General features: G+C 40.1%; 2 protein-coding genes across 6 annotated transcripts in view; one reads left to right on the forward strand and one right to left on the reverse strand.

Annotated features, from left to right (window-relative positions):
- The window catches only part of LOC138023298 (heparan-alpha-glucosaminide N-acetyltransferase-like), a 39,753-nt gene extending 32,228 nt beyond the window's left edge, over positions 1-7,525 (reverse strand). For both annotated transcript variants that reach the window (XM_068870320.1, XM_068870314.1), the window contains exons 1-4: positions 7,394-7,525; positions 6,536-6,695; positions 3,971-4,134; positions 3,751-3,869 (exon numbers count right to left, since the gene is read on the reverse strand). In XM_068870320.1, coding sequence (XP_068726421.1) covers positions 3,751-3,869; positions 3,971-4,134; positions 6,536-6,695; positions 7,394-7,510 — 560 coding nt within the window. In that variant the 5' untranslated portion in view covers positions 7,511-7,525. The remainder of the gene's footprint in view (positions 1-3,750; positions 3,870-3,970; positions 4,135-6,535; positions 6,696-7,393) is intronic.
- The window catches only part of LOC138023311 (heparan-alpha-glucosaminide N-acetyltransferase-like), a 28,916-nt gene that overhangs the window by 1,087 nt on the left and 2,506 nt on the right, over positions 1-25,323 (forward strand). Inside the window, exons 1-19 of one of the 4 annotated variants that reach the window (XM_068870332.1) lie at positions 7,962-8,133; positions 11,120-11,268; positions 12,221-12,330; positions 12,423-12,526; positions 14,088-14,157; positions 14,714-14,753; positions 15,019-15,051; positions 15,891-15,941; positions 16,584-16,639; positions 17,224-17,300; positions 17,541-17,571; positions 18,089-18,228; positions 18,474-18,589; positions 20,052-20,173; positions 21,606-21,732; positions 22,403-22,489; positions 23,153-23,227; positions 24,787-24,857; positions 24,987-25,099. In XM_068870332.1, the coding sequence (XP_068726433.1) occupies positions 8,085-8,133; positions 11,120-11,268; positions 12,221-12,330; positions 12,423-12,526; positions 14,088-14,157; positions 14,714-14,753; positions 15,019-15,051; positions 15,891-15,941; positions 16,584-16,639; positions 17,224-17,300; positions 17,541-17,571; positions 18,089-18,228; positions 18,474-18,589; positions 20,052-20,173; positions 21,606-21,732; positions 22,403-22,489; positions 23,153-23,227; positions 24,787-24,857; positions 24,987-25,099 (1,621 nt within the window). In that variant the 5' untranslated portion in view covers positions 7,962-8,084. Of the gene's footprint in view, positions 1-7,961; positions 8,134-11,119; positions 11,269-12,220; positions 12,331-12,422; positions 12,527-14,087; positions 14,158-14,713; positions 14,754-15,018; positions 15,052-15,890; positions 15,942-16,580; positions 16,640-17,223; positions 17,301-17,540; positions 17,572-18,088; positions 18,229-18,473; positions 18,590-20,051; positions 20,174-21,605; positions 21,733-22,402; positions 22,490-23,152; positions 23,228-24,786; positions 24,858-24,986; positions 25,100-25,323 lie in introns of those variants that run through there. The other 3 variants (XM_068870326.1, XM_068870337.1, XM_068870344.1) reach the window with 3 other exon arrangements.

Consider the following 25,323-nt stretch of genomic DNA (forward strand, 5'->3'; position numbering starts at 1 on the left):
TGACAACGGTTTGAGCTTGTTGTCCAGCCATTTCGCCAGAGCATAGTTGTACATACATGTATTAGTTGCCCATAGGATTGGTCACATGGTTAATTTCTTCTTGTGTGTTTTCGTGAAACCCATACAGGTGTGCCAGTCTAAAACCAGTTGAACAAAGAGACTGGGCCACAGTGTGGGGGAGGATCCTAGTGATGGTAGACTGTACAAGAACCTCCTTTGCCAAAAGCAGATGATAGTGCTTGGGTGGTCTGCCACAGGTTATGGGTCGTTTTGAAGAAACGGGACGAAATTTGCCGGTGTCATTGACAGAAGCTTCGGATAATAGATGTAGATAATTATTCCGACTCATCCGTTACAACATACCTGAGCCTTTGTCTGGTTTTGTTATGACAATATCATCATGGCGCTTTAGTTGCTTAATGGCCGTAGACCTTGATGTGGCGGCAGCCAGTTCCTTAGAGTTCTCAATGTTTAGATGCCCTTCCTTCTTCCAGAAGGCCTTCTCAAAACTCGCCTTAACCTGAATGCTTGAGATGCGCTGGGTTATGGCAAACTTTAAGCCTCAACAGAGAAGCAATTTCTGGAAGAAACTGAGCTCATGCGAGGAAATGTTTGAGATACATGTATGCTCGTCAACATCAACTTCTATGTTTAGCAACCTCAAGATGACTTCCTGGAAGTAATCCTTTCGAAGGCTGTTAATGATGCGAAGAATGCAAGTGTATCGAAACAGACTACAGGCTTGTCGGATATTTGTGTAGATGGATTTGACCTCACATTTGAGGGCTTCACTCTGTTTGATCTTGGCACGGAGCTCCTCGGCAAGAACATTTTTGCTGTAGGATTCCGAAGACTTTTTCCACTTTGATGACTTGTCTTTGTCAACCCTAGCGAATGTTGGTGTAAGGTTAAAATTCTGGCAGAGTCTAAGAAACTCGATTGAGCAATCGCAATTGATCTGCTTCTCGCTACACTTTTCAAGGTTGTTAAATATACAGATGTAGAAGTTGATGTTGACAAGCATATCTCGAACATCTCCTCGCATGAGCTCAGTTTCTTTTGACAGCCATTAAGCAACTAAAGCGCCATGATGATGTTGTCATACATGTAACAAAACCAGACAAAGGCTCAGGCATGGTTGGAATGGATAAGTTGTATATCTACATCTACTATCTGAAGCTTCTGTCAATGACACCAGCAAATTTCGTCCCATTTCTTCAAAATGACCCATAACCTGTGGCAGACCACCCAAGCATCTGCTTTTCGAAAAGGAGGTTCTTGTAAAATCTACCATGACTAGGATCCTCCCCCAGGCTGTGGCCCAGTCCCTTTGTCCAACTGGTTCTCGACTGGCACACCTGTATGGGTTACCGAAAACAAACAAGGAGAAGTTAGCCATGTGACCAATCCTATAGGCAACTAATACGTACAACTATGCTCACACCATTGTCACTAAATCAGGTCACCCATATTTTCGACTTTGTGAATGAACTACCGCGAGACCTCAACATAACACTTGGTGATTTACTGGTGTCCTTTGATGTGTCCTCATTGTTCAGGAATGTACCTTTGGATGAAACCATTAAGATTCTCACAGACAGAGCTTTTGGAAACAACTGGTTTAATTCCAAGTACAACTTGAAAATTTCTAAGCAGGACCTTATCAATCTTTTGGGTGTGGCCACCAAGGGCCAGCTCTTCCAATTCAATATCTCCTTGTACGAACAGATAGATGGTGTAGTGATGGGATCCCCCCTCAGGCCCTTGGTAGCCAACGTATTTATGCCATCTATTGAAGAGAAATTAGACATTGAGGGTAAATGCCACCTTATTATTGTTGATAAGTTGATGACACACTCACCGTGATGCCTGTGTTATCTAAAATTTAATTAGGAACTTCCTCTTCACCCTCAACCATGCCCACCCCACCATTAAATTTACTATGGAGGTCGAAAAGGATGGAATGCTCACCTTCATCGTTATTCAACTCCTAAACCAAGTGCCCTGTATCGAAACCAAAGTATTCGTGAAGCCAACGAATAGTGGTCTGCTCCTCCATTACCACAGTCATGTCGACAATAGGTACAAGCGTGGCCTACTGACAACTATGCTCGATCGCTGATATCACCTATCTTCGTCATGGTCGTACTTCAATGAGGAGCGTGATTGACTGAAGTTTTTGTTCTTTAAACTGAAGTATCCCCAGCACCTTGTGGACTCCACTGTTAAAACCTTCCTAAATTCAAGGGTCGATGACCAGTCTTCTTTGCAGTCTAACAGTAGGACAGAAAACACTACTCGGGTCATTATACCCTTTAAAGACCAGGAGTCTGCTAATATTATTGTGAAGATGCAGTTAAAATTAAGATCTCAGTGTGAAGCTCCAGACTACTGTCCAGCCGGTTTTTATGAGTTGCAAGATTGCCCAGGAGTTCGCGACAAGTGAACCAAAGTCTCAGCTCATTGACCAACAATGGGTTGTATATCAATTCAAGTGTGACCAGTGCAATGCTGGTTATGTCGAATACACACGTACGCATCTGTTCGTATGCGTTGATGGACATAGAATCAACGCAAGATCTCGTCAGTGCGTAAACATTATGATAATAGACACCCAGGCACGGTTCCGGATGACCTTCGCAATTGCTTTAAGGTGTTGAAAACATGCCAGAACAAGCTTGATTGTCTCGTTAACGAGATGTTACTCATTAAACAATTACGACTACATGTTTAAATGTGCAATCAGTTCCGGATGACCTTAGCAATTGCTTTATTTGTTTAAAGTGGTACTACGACCAAAAAAAAAAAAATTGTTTTTCCTTTGGATTTCAAAACTATGTTAACTAAACACTAACTCACCCAAGTTTTAAGTTCTGATTTTAAAAAGACACCTGTTTATTTTAGCTGGAATTTTCTTATTTATTGATCCGCCATTACTAACTTTAAAATCTTGAGAGAGCTGGGTCGAGGAGAAAATGACGTCAAACACTCACTAGTTTAAGAATGCAATGCATGTGTACGCGGCCTAATTAATATGCAGCACGGGAGTTTCGGGCTTTCAGGCTTTTCAACCCGTGTTTTGCATATAAAATAAATTGTGTTTACACGCCTAAATTTTAAGCTAGTGAGTAAATGACGTCATTTTCTCTAGATCCAACCCTCTGAGGTCCAATCGGCCAGTTTTGAACGTGAGTAATGGCGGACCATGAAATCCAAACTTTACACTCAAAATAAACAGCCTTTGGATAAAACTCAAAGCTCAAAATTTTGCCCGTTAGGTGTTAAGCGAAAACGCTTTCAAAATCTGAAGAAAAAAAGTAAATAATTTTTTGATCATAGTACCACTTTAAGGTGTTGAAAAAATGCCAGAACAAGTTTTATTGTCTCTTTAATGAGATGTTACTCATTAAACAATTATGACATTGTTTAGATGTACAATCAGACTCAATTTGCGCTAAGGCCTTTGTCTAACTTATGCAAATTAATGACTCCGAATTCTTAGTTACTCTTGAAATCACATATTTAAGTTAGTTTCCGTTGACAATGGTGCCAAGATATCCCCGAAACGTTGGACTCTTTTATCGTTAGTTTTTGCCATTATATGTTGATCTAAATCACTGTTTATTATAGTTATGTATGACAAAAAAAATACAATATCTTTTTTGTAAACTGCATGTACAGTACATGTACAATACATGTCAAGGAAGGAATACACAAAATAATTATAATTAAATGTATTAGTTAAATTACCTGCAAACTACTTTTCCATGAGAGTTTTTCAGCGTCAGATTAAAATGATAACTTGTTTCAACTGTTATATTGAACTTTGCTTCACTTCTTACACCTTCCTTCAAAATCTGAGGAGGACACTGTGTACATACAGCAACAAAGAAGTTTTTGTACATGTACATTGATCATCTGCTCTTACAGACATAATACAAGCAGATTTCCATTCATGAACGTACTGTACCTTATGACAGTTGGTTGAAATTCCCAAGAGGCTAAAATTTAGTTCTGGTAGCTGGTGTAAAACATCTACATCAACTGAGAGGATGGCTGTATCCATTGGTAATTTGTCCAAAGTTACAGGTGGTGCTTCCGTCGAATGTGCATGCTGCCCTGCACTGCCAAGACCTGACCAAACAAAACAGGGAAGCAGGTTTTGGAAATCAGCCACTTATTATTGGTAAACATTACAATCTTCCAAAGCAAGATGGCACCAGAACCCAGAAGGGAAGCAGGGTTTCAAGTGACTATTACAAATTACTTTAATTAAACATGGTCTGTCATATAGTGATCAATGTACATGCATGCAAGTGCTGTGTCTCAGGCTCCCGAATTCCCTAAAAGATGGTGCGCTGCTTTGAAAGTAAAAAAAAAAATTATCTTTAGAGCCATCAACAGTTGATGACTTTTCATCTCTACATAAGAAAAGATCCCAAAATATATTTGTTGCAGTAAGCAGCACCCAATTGTAAGGTGAGCCCAACAAAGGCTCATTCTGTGAAACTCGCACTCCAGGATGGAGGACCCGCACTCCTCTGTGTAGGACTCACTTCTGCTGTTTCTACAAGGATCACTGGTCATGGTCCATCTTGTCTCAAAATGCCAAATTTTTAATCTCAGAAATAATCTAGCAATTGATCTAATGAGCTGATGAATGCAAAAATCTAATCTAATCTAATGAGCTGATGGATGCAAAATAAAAACAAAATTATTTCTTGAACAAAAACATTCCAGTTAAATGGTCTCCTGACCTTGAGGTTAACACTCCAGAGTCCAGATCGGAGGTAAAAATGCAGACTAAGGTAATAATGTTAAGTCTGCAGTTGAAAAGCCCAAACTCCTTAAGAAGTGCTAAGAGCTAACCTTGAATATTGAGGGGTTTTATGCCTAATTAGATAGGCCTAAGGTTAGCTCTTCCGAAGGGTTTGGGCTTAATTTCAACAGTAGCATTATAACCTTAGTTTGCATTTGTCTGCATTTAATCCCTGGTTTGCAGTCTGAATTTTGCACTGACTTCTTGTAGTTCCCTTGATGTAGGCCACCAAAAAAATTGAAAAGGTAAATTTTTCTTCAAGACTTATGCACCAAGGATATCAGTGATGCCACCTATTGGTTTAGATGAGCCAACCTCGTAATTTCTCAGTGGTTGCCAAAACAAGGGATTCTGTTTTTACAATAAAAAAAAAAAAACATTTGTAAACAGGTGTCAGACCTTTAAGGCGCAGGCAAACGGCTTGAACATTGCTTCAACATCCGTTCAATTTTGTTGAATGATGTTGAACGATGTTGACTGCTGGGGTGGGCAAATAGTTTCAACACATCATCAAAGTTTTGATTCCACAAAGCTCACAAAAGGCCTTGTATTCAGTCCCAGGCTGCAGCCACGGTTGTTATTGTAATGGATACGGAGTTGTTACTAGAGCGGTTTTCAATTGAGTGTCGAAAGTAATTAGATAATTACTTTGGTTTATGATTACTTCACTCAGTGACTGGTTCAAAATTCTCGCGCCATTTTTTCATCCAATCAGAAGTGAAACCAAAACCAATCGTGGCTCACGCGTGCACATTTTCCCGCGCTTTGTGTCGGCTACGTGTAATTACTTCGAGTTTTGATTGGTTTGCCAGATTGTCTCAGTCCTTTTTGATTGGTCAAAGTAATTACTTTGGTTTTGGTTTTACGACACTCAATTGAAACTCGCTCTATAGATGCATACATGGATACAAATTAGTCTACACGCTCATTCAACATTAATGAAAATGTTGAATGGATGTTTAAGCAAAGTTTAAACACTTTTAAACTCATTCAACATCGATTCAAATTCGATTCAACATGTTTCAACTGAGGGTTGAAAGTGGGGGGCAAACAGTTTCAAAATCACCGTTCAACAAAATTGAACATTTGGATGTTGAAGAAAATGTTCAAGCCGTTTGCCTGAGTCTTAATATTCTGAACGAGTTAAGCAAGAAGTTGACCTTTCTCCTGAAACGGCAACAATCCCAAATGTTCTTAAAATGTGCACTTCCGGTTTTCATTAACATCCTGGGGTCGTGGCAAGTCACATGATTTTTTAACAAGCTCACTGTATTAATTTTTATGTCGCTGGGAAAACGATCGTAGGAAACAAAGGACGCGGTACGAAAGATTCTCCAGGCTCCGTGTGCTTTGGCTTTCATTTATCCCAAATGTCAACGTAAGAATAGAAAGATCTTACACATCAGAATCTCGCTGTACCTCTTAAATCTTTCAGCTTTTGAGCTTTGAATGACACTACGTAATATATGATAAATAAAGAAGCACTGCATGGTCTTGCTTAGTTCAGATTTGGTCTTCGGGCTAATCTTTCGTTGTTAATCACTATAAAGCCGTTTCAAATACGGGAACGGTAGACAACTGCGTTAACCTCTCCAAACGCGTTTCTAATATCTCACATCGTGAGCGCTGTACATGTACTTAGTACGCATCGCAAGCTCTCGAGAACGATCCCTTCATAAAAGCGTCTCCATTGCCTGATGTGAGGTAAGTACTCACCTGATTTCTGCGTTGAGAGAGCTGCTAACACAATAAATATTATGAGTGAAAACGCCGTGAAGACCATATTATCGTCCGCGTCAAGAGTAATTTCCATGAAATCGCAGCTGAAAAAGACTGGTACCTGTACAGCAAGTATGACTTTCACGACTGGATTGGACTGAGAAATTAGAGGAGAATTAACTGAAGAAACAATTATTTGGTAACAGACAGACTCTCACACCTGTTGATTTACCGGAAATGAGCCCCGACAATCTTAAGGCGCGTTCGATTGACCCTATTCCGGAATAAGATTACGCGGAATGATAATTTAAAACACTATGTGTGGCGTTTTGCAGCAAAAGGGATGATAAAGCCATGTTTAAAATAGCATTTTAGCAGATGTTTAAGAATATTAATATGAATCAAAAAACGAAGGATTTCTAACTTCTATTCTATGAATTCCTATTCCGGAATACGGTCAATCGAACGCGCCCTTAGGGAAGCCCCTCTCAGGACGCAACTGCCCAGCCAGGCCGCCGGGCATTAGGAAGGACTAACTCCACTAATTCTACAACTCCTACAAATTAACACATTTTGAGGATGAATATTCCTTCAGGAGAATGCGAGGGATTATCATGCCTGCGTAGCTCGTTGTTTGCCTCCCGCCAGCTACGAAGGCTACATGCAAGTTAGTGTTCCTTCAAATTATTGCATTTTCTTTGCAAACTAACGGGTCTGGCCAACCCGTTCTCACAAAAGAAAAGCGCCCTTAGTTTCTTGAAAGAGAAAAAAAACACGGGAGGCTTTCAGACTATCATTGTCGCTGGCGCAGAAATCAGTTTTCACTCAATGCTATCAGATCTAATAAAAACCTACTTCATCATGACGCTCTGTCAGGGTAACATGGCGTAAAATAATAGCGACAGCACTTAAAGTGGGGCACGACAAACGACATCCTTTTCTAAAATTTTCATTAATTTCCGACAGCAACATGAAACACCGACACGAGACCTTTTAAAATTCAGACAAGCGACACGTCGCCCTTGTTGGTCATTCATTCCTGACCCCACCCCTACTAAGTCTCACAGGGCTTCCCCGACCAAAGAGGCCCGAAGTGGGCGGGCACAATTCCCAACCCTTTAACCGTACCCAGCCCTCTTCTCAGAGAAAAACGTCTCCACTTACAACGGGTTCTATAATTTGATATGACCAAACTGTTTGACAGGTATCTGTTGTGCATTATAATATACCAAGCGGACACCAAGAACAAAATAGAGACTATTTTCGTTGAAAAAAGTTACTCGCGGTTCAATTCTAAGGCAGCTGCCTTGCCTTCGTTTTCATTATGCGGTCTTTGCTAATGGACAGTGCATTATGTTTTGCAAGAGAATAAATATTTGCACGACTCGTTTCCTTGATAGATCTTGATACAAAAGACGCCTGTCAAAAGGTCAAGCTAAGATATCAGTTGAATGTTTTCTAGCGTCTATTTCCTTTCTCTCGCCTTAGCTGTATGTGTGAGATCCCATCATAAGCTCTTCTTGTAGCCATAGCACTAGCACTAAACATGTCTTTCCGATATCTCTTTGTGGGATTTTTTCTGTCAGGGAAATTTGGTAAGTTAATTAATTCAAATGTAAGGAATATTCATTGGACGAAATTGAGCGCTTTTTCGGTCCATTCTCATGCTTTCTGCAACGATCCTCTGCATGTATGCTATATAAAAGGTAAAACCTCATCAGATTGATTGAATGCATCAAGAGTTACTCGGGAACGAGGATTTTTTGACGATTCTATCAAATAGAAAACCTTCACGATTCTCTGAAGACGATAAACATCTTATTCTGCCAAAGTAAAACGCAATGTGAGCGGTTATATATCACAACTGAATGATCACAGAGCTTGTCAACTGATTTTTTCTGGAGCTCTGAAAAAAGATTTGTGCTAAATTCAGTCAGATTGAGCTGAATCGAAATGGTGCCTTTTTTTTTTTTTGACAAGCAGAGGTTTTCGATCCCGAAGCGGAAATGTTTATCAAGAAATTCATTCGTCACGAATCCATCGACTTGTTACATGCGCCTGTTTGTTTCCACATTCTGCGTTTTCGTTGATCGAATGTTTCAAATTTCTTCTCATGTTCAAGATACTTTTAATTTTTTTCAGAATAATATGTAAAATCGATTGCACTTGGTTCAATCATTGGCATGTCCATCAAAAGCGTCCACAAATATTGACTTTTTTCAGGGGCACCCAACGAATCTGTTCCTCACATTATCTGTTCCCCAGGGGAATCTTGCTGGTTGGCAAAAATACAGGTGTTTCGATGAGCTGGCTGGGAAATTTTGTTATTGATAGAGGTTTTGCCTGGGAATTACTGACTTTTTCCAGCATTTCAACCCGAGCTGGCTGTAGAAACTCTGAAGACTGAGGACGACTGAAAAAAAAAAAAAAAACCCCTCTCCTCTCCCAGAGAGTAGTCGCAAACATACGACGGCTGGTCAGAGTGATTGCGCTTGCGGAAAAAAACCTGTTTTGTCCCGGTTTTGTCGCTTTTGTTCGGTCGTTTCGGATTGAGGGATTTGAAAGCGCGCGGAATTCCTGGCTGGGAAATAAATTTGATCAGCTGGCTGGGTAGGCTCGATTTCCAGCCGTTTTGTGAGCCCACGTTCCTCGCCCACTCCAGTTGGGAGGAGGACAACCGCACTCACAAAACGGCTGGAAATCGAGCCTACTGGCTGGGAAACCAACCAATTTTATCTAGCTGGCTGGGAAATTTCTTGTGTGTCTTGCTGGGAAAAAGGAACAGATAATGTTTTCCCAGCAACAATGAAAAACACCTGAAAATGCCTTAATAACATTTATTTTCATTAACTGGGGTATAATAATACATTTTACAACAAATTGGTCGTTGGGTGCCCCTGTTTTTTAGGGGGAGGGAGTGTGGTGGTTTTTGACGATTTCAAAGAAAACGTCACGTGAAAAGTAAAGTTCCTCCGGTCCTCAAGGGAGTAAAACTGAAATAATTTCTAAGTACACTACTTAAAATTATTTCAGTTTTACTCCCTTTTAGTACAAAAAAATTAGAGTTAATTAAAACTCTCATCGACAGGGCATATTGAATTAACAACACTACCCAGGGTTTTCAAAACTATTTCAATACTGTAACTACTATATTGAAACGTAATATGTTTCCCAGTTGGTTAACCGACAAGTCCGTTCAAGGTTATCTTAGAAATGTTGCTACAAAAGAAGCCCCTAAACATGATGTATCCAACTGCCATTTTCGCAAACTACCTTACATCGGTTTCTACTCATCTTATTCTAGAAAGAAAATTTCATCTATTATCAGCAAGTATTGCAAGGATTTAAATGTTAAAGTAATTTTCTCTCCATTCAAACTGTGCAACATTTTTACTTCAGAGGATTTCATTCCGGATTCTCTCAAATCACGTGTTGTATACAAATTTACTTGAATGTGCGGGCTGTGGTGCTCGCTACGTTGGTGAAACCAACAGGCATTTCTGCACACGTGAAAATGAGCATCTTTTCCGGGATAAAAATTCTCATATTTTCAAATATCTTAGTTGTTCTAAAAATTGTCTCTTTATAGACGCTTAAAAAATTCAGGGGGCCTCAACGGGATTCGAACTACTGACCTCTGCGATGCCCGGCGGCACAATGCTCTACCTACTGAGCTTTGAAGCCACTCATCAGTTGGGAGCAGATCAATGTTGGGCTCATTTGTTCTGGTGAAGGACTTTATGAATGAAATGAACTTCTATTTGAAAAGCGGAGCCACCAAATAGGTGGTATAAGTGTCACTCTACAAAACAGGCAATTGCTTAAATCAGTAGCCCATAACTAGGAGCGGACAACAGCTCTATATTCCCTCTAATGAGAATCCTGTGGAGCCCGATGACCAATCACAAGAAACTAACTTGTCGTCATAGCGTCACCCAACCGGAATTTTCTTTGTCTTTTGCAGAAAAGGTAGTCTAAAAATAGATAGATCGTACATGGGCTCCTGGTATATAAAAATACTGTAACATAGGCCTAGCTCCTCGTCATGGTCACGGACTCTAGCTTAAACTTTTCAGATAAGTGCGAGGATCACTTCTCTCTTCCGTCTGAAGATTTTTCTGCTTGTAAAACGTACTTACTTTACAAAATGAGGGGTGGTCCACAGGGGTGGTCCATGGACCGGGTTCATGAAGGGGTCCATGGAGCGGGTCCACAGGGGTGGTCCATGGACCTGGGCTCCATGTTTTGTATACGTCCGGCTTTGTCCGCTCCAGATCATTTCCCACCTTAACGTGATTGTCGTTTACTTTGAACATCAAACACTATCATCAAACGCGAGTAATCGTGTCATAATTTGTTCACTTCTTCTCCTGACTTCCACCCTTTCCCACGATGCTCACCACCTCGCTAGTTTGATCACGCAAGAGTTTTGCATTTTACTACCTCAGGAGTCCATGACAAGGAGCTTCCAACCATTGGCTTCTCGCACCAAACATCAAGTTAGCTAATCAATTTGACAAATAAAGCTTGTTTTGTCTTGTCATGGGCAATAAATAAATATGAGACTTTTAACTACCACAGGTTGTGTTTACAATGGCTCTCCCAAAGACTGTACGCCAACTGAGGAAACGTTTACTGGCAAGTTGAAAATGGACACAGCGTTTGTGAACATAACTTCTACTCTCAATCATCCAATTACAGTGGAAGGAATTTCTTCAAACTGTTACAAGGTTCACTTCTTGAATTTAAAGCTTGTTCTATTTGTTGATTAAATTGATGATCCCTGAACTTTAAAGATACAGAAAGTTTTTGACCCAGTACAAAAAACAAACAAACAAAAGAAAACAAGTAAACAGAGTAAAAAATTAGGACAATCGGCATTCCTTGCTGATTGTCCATGCAGCCTTAATAGCAAGAAATCATGCTTCTTTGGACTAAATGCCAGTTGTGATGATGATGATTCTTTTTAAGATAGACAATACGTAGTCTTTAAAAAGTAGTGTCGACGTCGTCTGCAGATATTTATTGCGGGTATATTGTAGTCTTATTTGATCGGTGTTTGAGTATGCGGTGCTCGTCCGTCAAATCTCCGTATAAAATTAGAATCGAGAGCATTATCTCAGTGTTATCTATGAGACCCTCAGCCACACGGGTCAATCCACGCATGTAATTAAATTAACAAGAGGCGTCATTATTCGTGCAGTAAGCCTAAATAACCAAGTTTCGTTGTGGTAGTCGTACCACATTCCCGTGCACGTGAAAATGCATTTGATACTACTTTTGTGCCTGTAGTCGGGGATCAACTTTTTTGTCACACATAGCTAGCAGTGTATAAGTGTTTGTTCATATCTGTTCTGGCATCCCCTTGTAATTAAGTTCTTATAAAACTAGACGGGTTGTTAATTAAACAAATTTAAGTCCGAAATCTGCCTCTACAATGCCAAAAAGATCTCTATTTCTCGGCACGCCGCGTTCGAGCGGCACGTGATACGGAACACGTTGCCTATTACACGCGCGCCAATATGCAAGGTAGTCCCTCGTCCATGGGCTTCATCTTTCTTGATTCCAAATATAAACTTATGACAACTGGTGATCTCAAAGGCCTCCGAAAGTTAAGGTTGAAATTGCTTTTTTTTCCGAAAAGAGAATTAGATTGATTTATTTACATCATTATTTTTTCAGTGCCCTTTGCAAGTTTTGAAAACTGGAGTTGTCAATAACACAAAGATCTTTGTACAAACCCATTACAGATTTATGATCGTGATAAAGAGTGGATCACGAAGACTTTGCAGGTTTGTGCGTACTCTCTTTTCCTTACCGTCCAGTACAAAGAAGCGCATTTCAATCAAACACTGTTCACTAGTTCCATAATCTTTTTCTTTAGTTTGGAATATCTTTTTGGTGAGAGAGGTTGGTATGAGTATACCGTGAAACCGAATGTCACATGTCATCTGAAAGAGGTGAAGTCTCCTGAAAATTCCTACATGGGTAAGTTAACTTTCTGTTTTGCACTGAAGCAATATTTGAGTGATGATAATGAAGACGTCTCAAATTAACACATTTTTATGATAAGCATATCAAACTTAATTAAGGTTTGAATTTTGGTTAGATAGTAGCACGGCGTAACACTCCTTTTATGGTCAACTTATTTTGTTTTCACTTTATAGGCTCTTTTGTTACTAAAATAGAAATTTTCAGAATTGATACATTATTAATACCCGGCCCACTTTGAACGGCAAAAATCTCTTGCTCCTGCGGTCCCGCAGTGACCAAACAAAATTATGCAATTAGGTTAGGTGAACGACTGCTATCGCAGTGCCGCAGTGCAGTAGTCGTAGAATAGTGAAGTTTGAGTGAGTCAAGGGCAAGACGATCTCGTGATAAGTGCAGTTAACCGAACCGCAAACGAAAGCTAAAATCTTACGAGAGTGCTTCGGCCTAATCGCTGAAACGAGCGCTTAGATTTAATCAGTAAATGAGTGCTTTCTTCTTCACACGATCTCTTGAGATGAGTGTAGTTGACCGAACCGAAAACTGAAATCTAAAATTTAGGCGTAATCACTGAAACGAGCGCTTAGGGTTAATTAGTAAACGAGTGCTTTCTTCCTCACACAGCATTGCAGCACGACTGATTATCATTTCAACGACTGACGACTACAGGGCTGTAGGACTGTGGTCGCAGCATTACAACACGACTGCGGCACTGTGGGAGCAGTGTTTTTTTTGTGGGCCGGGTGTCGGGCCGGGTATTCTGCAATCTAGCCGCTAATTGGCGAGTGCGAAATTTAAAATCTTCGTTTGATGTCGGATGTGACAAAATCCACACAACTAGGGCTGTGGTTGGGTTTTGCCGTAGTTAAACCCGGGGACGGAAGGGGGGATTTGTTTCACCACACAGAATTCACAGAAGGACGGAAGGGAGATTTATTAATTTTACATAAAAAAAACGTAGAATGCCATTCCAAAAACACCAAAACAGTAAAAGTAAGAGAGCAAAAAGAAGATGTCAAATTAAGCAAAACATTAAAGGTTTGCTCGGACGGAACGTCCGAATTTGGGGCTGACATTGAACGTTCTCAGTTACTTTTTGGTCGATTTGAGCCTGCAAACTTCCTTAAAGTTGTCAGCTTGGCATAGTAAAGGAACCCAGACCGTTCATCACTTCAGGAGACATAAATCTAAGAGAAATTATTTATTATGAAGGGCGTTCGTTAGGAGAACTTTAGAGGTAAAAATAACTCGACAAACCGAGATGCTTCGCACACGATTCATTTATGTAAAAACGTCTATGAAAAGTATTAATAAGTGAGGCTTGTGAAATGTGACTGAAAATGGAAAGTTAGTACAGTCGTAATGATGTCACAAAACCTAAATTTGTGAAAATCTGGAATTCTTGAAATACACGAGTTCACGCTCTTGAGTGTATCATGGGTAATCAGGGAAAGATGGAGAGAAATTCAAAGGTCCTGACTACGGCAAAACACCAGCCACTCAGGCCTACACCTTGTTATTTCAGTCTAATTAATAACTTCCGAACTCTTTTTTGCAGCCATTTGGATCGCATTCACTGCACTATCTGGCGCGGGCGTGTTATGGGTGGTACTAACCTTCATTGTGAGGTAACGAACTTCCTCATTTGTTCTGCGCACATAATGCTCAGTTACAGTTTACTCGGCTACGGGGAAATATATCATAAAAAACTTCAAGATAATGCAACCGATATAATTAAATCAAGGGCAAATTTGTTGGTTACAGATTCAGTTACTTAGTTAATCAAGGAGTGTGTGGCTTTCCATTTTTTAAGACTTAAGGTTCTAAGGTTGCAGCAAGAACAGGCTCGAGGGGGCGTGTTGAGCAACTTTGTTATCTACAGTATATGTTTTGACGCACTCCTTGGTGTCACTATCATCTCTTCAACGCATTATCCGCAAAACGTATCATTTTAAGTCACTCGAGTGCAGTGTGATGAGAATCGCAATCTTGATTTGAAAGGGAGTTCCATTCTGACAAGCTCATGCATGATCTTGTGATTATATCCTGCATCATCCATGAATTTCTTCTTATGGGAGGCTAGGTAAAGTGAGGAAGGAGGGGAGAACAGAGAAGTAATTACACGCATCAAGAGAATGATAGGATTTGCTGAATTGTCATCTGATATTACCCCGTTGTCTTTAGGAGGTGTGCAGCAAAATGTAAGAAAAGTACTTCCGAGCAGGTACGTTTCAAGCGTGAAACATACGTAAGCACAGACGTTCAGTTTCTAATTTGGGTCGCACGGCAACCAAAAGTGCTAAGAAGCGACCACCTTGAGTTACCTTTTTAATAACCTTCCCGGTATGATATCTTATCGAAAACATGTTCCTCTGAGATTTGATCAATACTGACATTTAAGAAAGTTCCTGGTTTCTGTTTTCTTGCCTACTTTAGTGTCTTCTCTCGTTTAGTTTATCTGACCATAGTAATTCTCCATACTGTTTCAGGACGAAGCAGACGAGAACGACAATGAGGAATTGGTAGGCCAAAGAAACTATCTAAGCACAAACCCAAACAGTTTCCAGTCTTTATAACCTCAATTTTACGTCTTTCGTGCTAGTAGTGACACAAGTCAATCAATCATTTATTATAGTCACTGCGTAGGATAGGAGGATAGGGTTGCCCGGAGTATCCGAGCCGGAGGCTCATGTATGAGATGCATGACAATTAAAAATGCATATAACTGTGATTGAAATTTTAAGAAACTCTGTAGAAGCAAGTAGAGATTAAGTACAGAATTGGCAAGTCAATGGTGAAGTGCTTAGGATGTTGAATTTGTACGCAGCTTCGATGGGTCCAATTCCCTCTCTGCCCTCTGACTCTACAACGCTTTGTAAATGGTCAACCGGTTGCCTCTTGTCATTTTGGGTTCTTAAGGATTTGTTGTATATTAGGGTTGGGAAATTTAAAAAATTACACACGTTACCACATGATGAAGGTTAGTACTATCTATGGAGAGTTTTCAATCACGTAACCAGAAGCCATGTTGGATAACTGAAACAAATTAAAGAAAGTATTTGCATAAAAATAGAGTTCAATTTTTCCAGAGGATTAGTTTGGTACACTATCATGGCCGCCTTGACGTCATGAGAAAACGCTCTATAACGAGGTTGCTCCAAAGATTGCAGCGACCTCTTTCAAAATAGCTACAAAACAATGAGTACAGAAAGTCAACGTTAATACACACGAGTTTCCCGTGCATGTGGAGAAATGCTTAAGTGCACCGGAATCATCAGTACTATAAATGTTCTAAGCTTCAATAGATATACAGTTTAAATTTAAACTTGTAATAATATTTTTGTTTTGCTTTGATTTTTAGAAAATGTCAACGTCAGTTACAGAATCGCAAACTCAAGCAGAAAACATCGAGGTAAAACTTTAACACTTTTTTACCGACAAGCGGACCAGATGTAGTTGATTACAGCAAACCTGTAGTTTATTAATAACAGAAGAATGATGTTTCCAGACTGTAACGATAGGAAAACGTATACGTAGGTGTAGTAGGGGTGTCTGTTGGAATACAACAAGTGCCCATTTTATGTGGGTCTTTTATCGTGGAGCTAAAAACAAATCAATTACAAAAGACAGCTGCTAGAATACTTGCTAAACAAATTAAGAAAGCAAACTATGGGAACGTCAATATACCCCTCGTGGCCCTCGCGACTCTAGATTTTGGACAGCCATCAGTTTGTCTCGCCTTTCTCGCTTGGCACTTGGCAAGAGATAGCCTGATTCTCAGACGGTCCAGGTCGCTCTTGTCACGCACTCTTCTATCTCTCTTTCACGACGGGAAAGAGAGAAGAGTGCGTGACGCGAGCGACCTGGAAGAGAGTGTGCGAAGGCGGAGCATTTCTTTGCACTTACGTGGACTTCATGTCCACCCCCGTTCTGGGCAAATTCAGTAGATTATTTCTAGACTGTTTTTATCCTAGATAAATATTAATAGTATAGATAAGTATTTATCTTTGATATAAGTATGTTCTTTGTTTTGTTCTTGTTGGTTGACTAGCAGTCGGAGCAGAGACCTTTTGTCAAGAGGCGACTGAGATCGCTTGACACATTCAGAGGGTGAGAACAGCATTGACTAGCCTGGAACTCTAAATTGAATAATCTAAGTTGAGCTGGCAAAACGAACTTAACAAATTTAAAACTAATTCACTCAGCACAGAAACATACAGGAACCTTGTGCCGTCTTCAGAGCCTATATAAAAATTTAGAAGCGTCGCACCCTCCACCAGTTTCCCGTGGTAGAGGAGCATCCGAACTATAGGTTCATCACAAATCTGACTCTTCGGGTAACTGTGCTTTTTGTACTTTGCACATTCTAGAGAAATCTAAGCCTTAAAATAGGTTGTTAAATGAAACATCTCATTGCACACCCTACTTCTAAAAAGAAGTAGTCTGGCACTAAAAAAAAAACATTTTCTGGTTGTTGATGTTTTCTTTTTAGACAAAAAGCCCCATTCTAAATTCATTCGTAGGATAGGATACTTTCTGTATTTCTGAATTCAGGATTTAGGCCTTCCAAAATCTTGAATTCAGGATTTTGGAAACTTAACTCTAACTCTAATGTCATAACTCTAAGAAAATAATTCTATTGCTAGTCAACGTCCATCGTTTGTTGCTAAAACATGATATTTCCATTATGGTAGAATTGCTATCACGCTGATGATCTTTGTAAACTATGGCGGTGGCGGATACTATTTCTTTGGACACGCCGTTTGGAATGGTAAGTAAGCTTTGTGACTTGATGCAATCATACTTTTTGCGCAACCTCGTTTCCAGGTTCTCTATTGAAGAGAAGAAGGGAGACCCTGGGAACGAGGTTGTTTAAAACTCTGTTAATTTGCTTCTTCCCCAATCCCCTTAGATGAGAAGATTCAACCGTTTAGGGCTTAGGGCTTTTTTATTTCTTTTCGTTGTTTATAGATTTCTACTGTAATTAATGTGTTTTCGTATTTACTCGCAGGGCTGCTGGTTGCGGATTTGGTCTTTCCGTGGTAAGACTGGCGTAACTGTTGTGGAGAATCAAGCTAAGCTAAAGCCAAGTCGCACAACTGATGATGATAATGATGATGATGATGATCATCATCATCAATGTCAACATCATTGTCATTACCGACAGGCAACGAGTTCATTGCAAGCGAGTCTAGCGAAATCAAAACCTGTATGTTGTAGTGGCGGTGTTCTCCTTGTCAATAAGCGCAGCATGATCGTGCTTCAGACTCTGATCCGGGAAACCCCTTCTACATGTATGTTTGCAAGACTTTGAAATCAGAATAATGGGCCCTTTGCAGGTTATTGATCACATGGTACAAAAACCGCGATACTGGGACGCAAATTGCCCACTGGGACATCTAAAACAAAGAAAATTTAAATTATCTTGCTTTCTTTAAGATGTCCCAGAGCGCAATTTGCGCCCCAGTATGGCGATTTTTGTACCATGTGATCACTAACCTGCAAAGGCCCCATTTGTTCCCCAATGTTCAGTTCCTTACCTTCTATATCATAATTTAGGTTTATCTGGATCATGGGCGTCTCCATCACTCTGTCATTTCGATCCTTGCGGCTCCGTAGAGTCAGCAAACTAAAGATCGCCTATAAAATCATAAAACGAAGTTTAATCTTGTTTGGACTGGGTCTCTTCACCAGCAACTGTAAGTATAAAAGAAAATAAATTAAAACTATCCTTCTTATAATTTTTTACTGTAACATCGTCTTTGCCAATACTACTTTCTGCCTCCGATCTTCTTGAAATATTTTCGTAATATTCCTGAACCTCATTTGACATTTGGAACTTTTAAATAAATAGATAATGGCAACTGAAAACATTGCGTCAAACCCTCTATTTGCGCTGGTTTCCTCGTTACTTTAATTGGACTTGGTGGTTTTATTTCTTCAGATGGTAACCTAAAATTTTATAGAATCCCAGGTGTTCTTCAAAGATTTGGAGTTTGTTATCTGTTTGTTGCCATGATGCAGTTACTCCTCAGGCCTTCCAACAACGAGGAAAAAAAGGTAAACGCGTGCATGGCATCTCAAATTAAAGTTATTATTATGCCTTTTTGTCCATAAATGCATGTAATAAGATGCACCCCCAATTATGATATCCAACACGAAGATTCCTGTTGAGTCTTCAATCCTAGATAAATTACACTGGGACACCACAAGGTCCACCATTTTCCATATTTACCATCTCATTCCTCTTCCATTCTCCTCTTCCCCAGGCAGTGCTTGCCCCAAACGAGATCATGTGCACAAGAAGAAGTACTTGAGCGCGCTGAGCACGTTCAACATTGATTGAGGGGAGGAGGGGGGGGGGGGGGGTGGAAGGGGGCTGAGGATTATGGAATATGGAAAGGCCACTTTTGCGTTGAGATATATTTTGCGTCGCATAATTGCCGAAAAAAGGTTAAAGTGTCCCAATCAACTTGTCTAGGATTATACGCATTTATTTCCTATGTTCAACAGTAAGGTAAGCGTTAGCGTTATCATTACAGTAATGGCAAACGCAGCTGTTTATATAGTTATTTGAGCAGCAGAGTTTCAGGGGACACTTTGTGTCGTTAATTTTCTGTGTATTCTAAGACACGAGTGATGATGAAGTTGGGAAAAAGAGCAAAAGGACACTTCGCGACGCCTATCAAAATAGGTTTACTTCTAATTACGTGCATATCATGGCGTATTTGGAAAAAGCCTGCAAAGAAATATGACTTGAACCAGACTCGATACCATGTATGTGTTACAACCCTACACACTGCTCCTCGACTGAGCTATTTGAAGATATGTGGAATATGGATAATTGCGAGTTCCTTGGAACAGCGACGATGATCATTGGCTTAGGAAATCTTTTCATGGCTACAATTCAATTATACTGATGACTTTTGCATATTTTTTTAACGTACTCTCAACGTTTATGTGAATGTTAAACTAAGGCGCATATGACCAGTAATGAAAATTTAACGGGGTGAAAATTTCAGTAGGAACTACCTAGATTAAGAGGCTGCCTTTTGCAGCCTTATTTATCGTCACTATTGAAAAAATGCATCCTTTCATTCATTTACCGGAGTGAACATTTACGATTCGCATCTCCATATGATAAGTAGTGTTCTGTGGATGAGCCTCCATTTACGTAAGATCTTTGTGTTCTATCAATCAAATATGATTTAAGCAACTGAAGAGCATTGCCATTAACACCATGACAAGAGAGTTTACGTGGTAAGATGTTGTGGTCTACAGTGAGTTTTCTTTTGTTGCCGTGGTAACTTATTACGTCCCATGCATTGATAAGTCCTTGTAGTTAAGCAAGGCACGATTGGTGTTACATATGCCATCAGGACATTGTCTTTACGTAAGAGTATTGTGCGGTTAAGTGCCCTAAGAAGACATTCCCTCAGTATTGTTAAAACCAGCGTGTGTGTAATTTGCGTCTATCCAAAGTTATGGCTAAATTGAAACTTTTTTGTTTCATATTTGGCAGGGCCGATGGTGGCATAAGTTCCGTGATGTGTATGGATTGTGGAAACAGTGGATTTTTGTCCTTATGATCCTCGCAGCGTATCTTGCGCTTACATTTGGAGTGGATGTACCTGGTTGTCCAAAGTAAGAAGAGCGTTTCATTTACTTTAATCGAAGGGCTTTCCTCTCAGCAGGTCATTATCCGGACTGAAAAAGAATCAAAATGTCGGTTTATAGCTTCAAAGATAAAGAGGTCATAACAGGCCTGAAGTTTTAGGCGCTTAGCCACAGAAGAATAAGTTCTCTTTGGTTTAGTATTATATTTTTCCTGCCATTGCAGCAACATTGGCGTAGTAACTGTTCCGTACAAAATTACGATTACCTTTATTTTGTCTGACGGATCCCAAGAGATTTGAGGTGACTGCAACACCGGAGATAATTTTGATGCTCTTCCCGCCTTTTGAACTTTTGAAACATAACGTAAACGAGGGGACTAACAATGCCAGATCCGCTAACCCACCCTACACATATTTATGTAGGAAGATGCGCAAATAACCCGTTAGTGTCTCAACATTTTCTTGGGGGGAAGTGAAGCCGTAGTATTAAGATTGGCAGCAACAGAAAGTTTCTTTTTTAGATAAGAGCGAGAAAGTAAATGATGTCAACAATGTTGTTCTGGGTTGGTGGTCAACTAAGTTAATGACACTAAAGTATACGGAATTTGATAGCCAGACTCGGCTAAGCTATGGGGAATGGAATTGATTGCCCACGCCTTCTTGGCAGTATATTATATTTAAAGTTTAAAAAAATGAAAATCAAATTCAAAATAGAGCGTCTTAGAGCCTGGTTCGATCTTCGAGTGACGGAAATCTGTGCATTAGCTCGTAGATCAAACCAGACTCGGGGCTGCTGCTTTCCTCCTCTCCCTAGAGTTAGGTCTAGGAGGAGCGCGAGCTCCTTCCCCGAAACAGCGGCTGGTAATCAAGCCTAAGGTCGCACACACACCCACCCACACGCAAAAAGCAAATAGATGGTAACCGTTCTCGTCACCAGAGCCTCGGATCTTATGTCTGCGCATAACACTAAGCTCTAGGTAACACATGCACTGTAGGGTTCTTATAGCCAAAAATTGGCTATTTGAACCTTACGGCGCCTGCTCACTCCCCGTGCTAACATAAATGCACCAATCAGAGACGCTTTTCATTGTTCTTTATGAAAACCAATGAGAAAACACTTTGTATCAGGGTTCCCCAGAGCTCTCATGCGCAAAAGAGAAGATCTCTGGGGTCGAGATTGGATCGTAACGCGAGGCTTACTCAAAATTGACACTACATGATTGGCTGAATTTAAACTTGATGACAGTCTAACTTCAGAAACTAAGTATTTCGCAATAAAGATGACCGATATCACGAGTATACTATTTGTCATGGAGGAAAGTAAGTATGTGTTATATCTGTGATTAATTTTCGTGGGAAGTTTAACAATAGAGGCTTGAGTAGTCATTCCTATTTCCGATAAGGCATTCGAGTCAGTTGTTGACGTTTGTAATGTACCGTGATATTGCTTTTGCTTACAGAGGGTATCTTGGACCTGGCGGAATTGGACAGCGTTTTCCAGAAGCATATAACTGCACAGGGGGAATGGCCGGCTACATTGATAGAATAGCTTTGGGAAACCATATTTACAGATTTCCTACGATAAAGGTTACTTAAAGTCGCTATTTCATTTTATTGTAAGCCTTAAAAGCTAGCCAGTTTCCAGCCCCTGAGCTCAGTTCGCGTCTTATTCCATAAAAACAACAAACTCCGCGTATGATTTTCTCTCGGTTTCACTAACGCAATGTAATTATCACCGTAATAAATCTCAAACTTGGGTATCGTAATTATAAGTCGTAACTATAGCCAAAGACACATTCACAGTCACAATTTTAATCAGCACTAAACTAAAATCTAAACAGGTGCTGCTCATACAGAGGGCGCTGCGCAACGAGATCTTTTATTGGCCGAAAGTGTAGATAAGGCACCTTAGGCTGCCACCATAAGGTACGGGTAAGATCTCGGAGCACAGCACCACAGCCAGATGTAATTAACTGGGATTCGATTTTGATGAGGGAGAGAGAACCCAAAGTACCTGGAGAAAGAAACCTTCGAGTAGGTAATCGATCAATCAATCGATAGATCAATCAAACAATGGAATATTTCCAGTTGACCGAAGACCCTTCAAATCAGATGAACTTAAAAAAAGTAAAATTCATCTGTTTAGGATGGACACATCTCAATTATTTAAACCTAAATCAAATCAAGCTGTTCCCCACTTACTATTTTTCACTTGTACTACTTTAAATTAACGTACTCGTACTTTTTTTATATACAGGATCTCTACAAGACCACCATCCCATTTGACCCCGAGGGAATCCTGGGATGCTTGCCTTCTATAGTTCTTGTTTTCTTTGGGGTTCAGGTAAATGCTTCACGTAAATAAACTAAATAACGCAATGTCGAAGAGCATCGGGTCAGTAACTAGACTAAGTACTGTTTACCCTCGATTTGGTGCATTTATAAACTGGGTTGCTATGGTAAATTGACCACCGCATAGAAATTTGAAAGCTGCCGTTTCGAGCGTTGGCCCTTTGTCCGAGCGATTAAATTTCTCTACGGTGGTCAATTTACCATAGAAAGTCAGTTGATAAATTCATTTCTGTGTTTTACTTCACCACCGACGCAGCATTACAGTTCCTTTAGAAATCAAACTCCTTTACCCTCGATTTGGTGGGCGCCATATCACTCAAATCCTAAAAGAAACATCCTTGCATCAATGGAAACCTGAAATGGAATTGAATGAGGCTATGTTTTCAAAACTTTAATTAATATAAATAAATGATCTTGCTGAGATTGCTATGCATTTAATGTCGTATCTTGAGCATCCCAATTAACAGTAAAACTACCGCGACAGAAACCCTTTGAACAGAGGTTGAGGTAGAGAATGTCAAAACAAATGTCACTTCATGCGAATGCCAATTGCAATGGAAAAAGTCTTATCGCCTAATGTTCTTTAGTCATTAAGCTCAGTCGTTAAACATACACCTGTAGTATGATCTATTTGTTTCTTTTTCTTTCTACTCAGGCTGGACACATCTTATCAATCCATCCGAAGCATAAGCCAAGACTCATCCGATGGATAATCTGGGCTGTTTTCATGGTGAGTATGTTCGTGACGCTACGGTTGGACTAGAACGAGGATGCCACTATACCGCGATTAGATGGGAGGACCGCACCCAATCAGAAGAATGCGCCGTCTATTCGAGTGTTGCAAGAAAGAGACAAGTACACGTTACAACTCGGTAATCTCGGTAATCACGTTAAAACTCGGTTTTAAGAGTGCTCAAGCGGTCCGGAATTCCACCGGAAGACCTTATTAACATCTTCTATGCCTTGGTACGATCGGTCCTCGAATACGCCTGCGTCACTTGGTCTACCAGCCTGCCAATTTACCTCAAGGACCAGATCGAGGGAGTCCAGAAAAGAGCTCTGCGTATATTATTCCCGGCGCTGAGCTACAGAGATGCCATTGTGGCTGCAAACTCCACTCGCTTAAATGTGAGAAGAGACGAACTCTGTAAGAAAGTTTGGGACGGTATCTGCGTGCCTGGGTCACGGCTGCACCACCTCATACCACCAAAGCGCGCTGATTGCCATGCTTATGAGTTGCGCAACAAAAACCATGTATCACTCTTTAAATGCCGGACTGAAAGATTTAAAAATCTTTTTTTCCAACAATGGCGTCTAACGCCCAGTCCTTGTAATCAAGCAAACCTAAGCGTCTTGTTTCACTGGTATATATATACTGTCTCTTGTAATTCCCAGTCCCTTTAGACTTTTAATTTTAAGGTCAAATGTAAGATTTTAGTATTTTTTTAATATTTAAAGTATACTTGTAAATTCACATGTATTTCACCACTAGGGTGCTATTTTTGAATATTTTTAATAAACCATCATTATTATTATTATAATCTGAACCATATGTTCGAAGTGGCCATGTTGCCGCTAAAATCCGTTCTCAGAACGAATCAGTTTTCACCTGGGTTAACTTTTGTTATCCTTATTTTAGCTAGGTTGAATACGCACTCCGACAAATGAATTGAAAAAACTTTTCTGGAGCCTTAATTAAGCCTAGAGAAAAGTTATGGTCTGGTTAGGATTAGTTTTGGTTATTTTACATGGATATCAATTGACTATCCTCGTTATACAAAAGTAAATAATGAAAAAAACTCTGTTGAGTACAGCATGTTCGTCGTTGTTGTGTAGTGGTGAAGGCACGAAACCATGCATAGACCTGAAGGGTCCGAGTTCGAGTAGCGGTATTTGTTCCCTTTAAAAAAAAAAAAGTAAAAGAAAGAAATACTTAATTGACCACTCCCCATAGGGGCTTTTCAGGGCTAATGGAACACAATCAACGAAACGACAGAACGCAATAACAACAACTGTTAAGAATCCAAGGACCAAGGACCCTTAGACCAAGGTAAAATGAGGATCACCAATTAAACCTACGTAAAAACATATTCAACCTGAAACCGGATTTGACCGACAAAATGAGGCCATACTTTTCAGGTCTTGATTTCACCGACCTCTTTCTCCAGAAACGTCGCAGTGTGCAGTTCCATTGTTAAGGCCAAGATTCTGTTTTAAAGACTATTTACAAAAGTATCTACCGTAAGTTTTTTCAACTAGTAACTTAATCGTTTGTCTTACCTTATGTAGGCAGCAGTGTCCCTTGGTCTGTGCGGAGTTTCGAAGGACGAAGGCATTATTCCAATCAACAAAAATCTTTGGTAAGAGCATGCAAAGGCCAAATATACAAATATGTTTAGATGGAGAGGTCTCCTCTTCTGTGCAGGTTGGCGGAATTTCCTGTTGCTGTTGATCCACGATTTATAAAGTATGACTGTTCTTGTTTTCAGGTCAGTGTCGTTCATTCTAGCCACAGGAGCTTCATCGTTTTTGTTGCTTGCTGCATGCTATCTCCTGACTGACGTCCTTGATTGGTGGAATGGAGCACCGTTCTTGTATCCAGGTAACGACAAAACCATTAACTCTGGGATTTCGTAAACTTCTGGAAATACTTTGAGTGATGCCCTTGGGCGGGTCAAAATCGCAGAAAATGCTCTTTGTATAGAAAACATTAATTGTACAGTTGATGTTGTCCTTTGGCAGCATATTTGAGAAATGGATAATCTTTTCGAGTGAGGCTTTGAGCTGCTTTTGAAAATGTTTAATCCAAGCTTTGGCCGATCTACG

This window comes from Montipora capricornis, chromosome 2, assembly GCF_036669925.1.
Source record: "Montipora capricornis isolate CH-2021 chromosome 2, ASM3666992v2, whole genome shotgun sequence".
NCBI classification, from domain to species: domain Eukaryota; kingdom Metazoa; phylum Cnidaria; class Anthozoa; order Scleractinia; family Acroporidae; genus Montipora; species Montipora capricornis.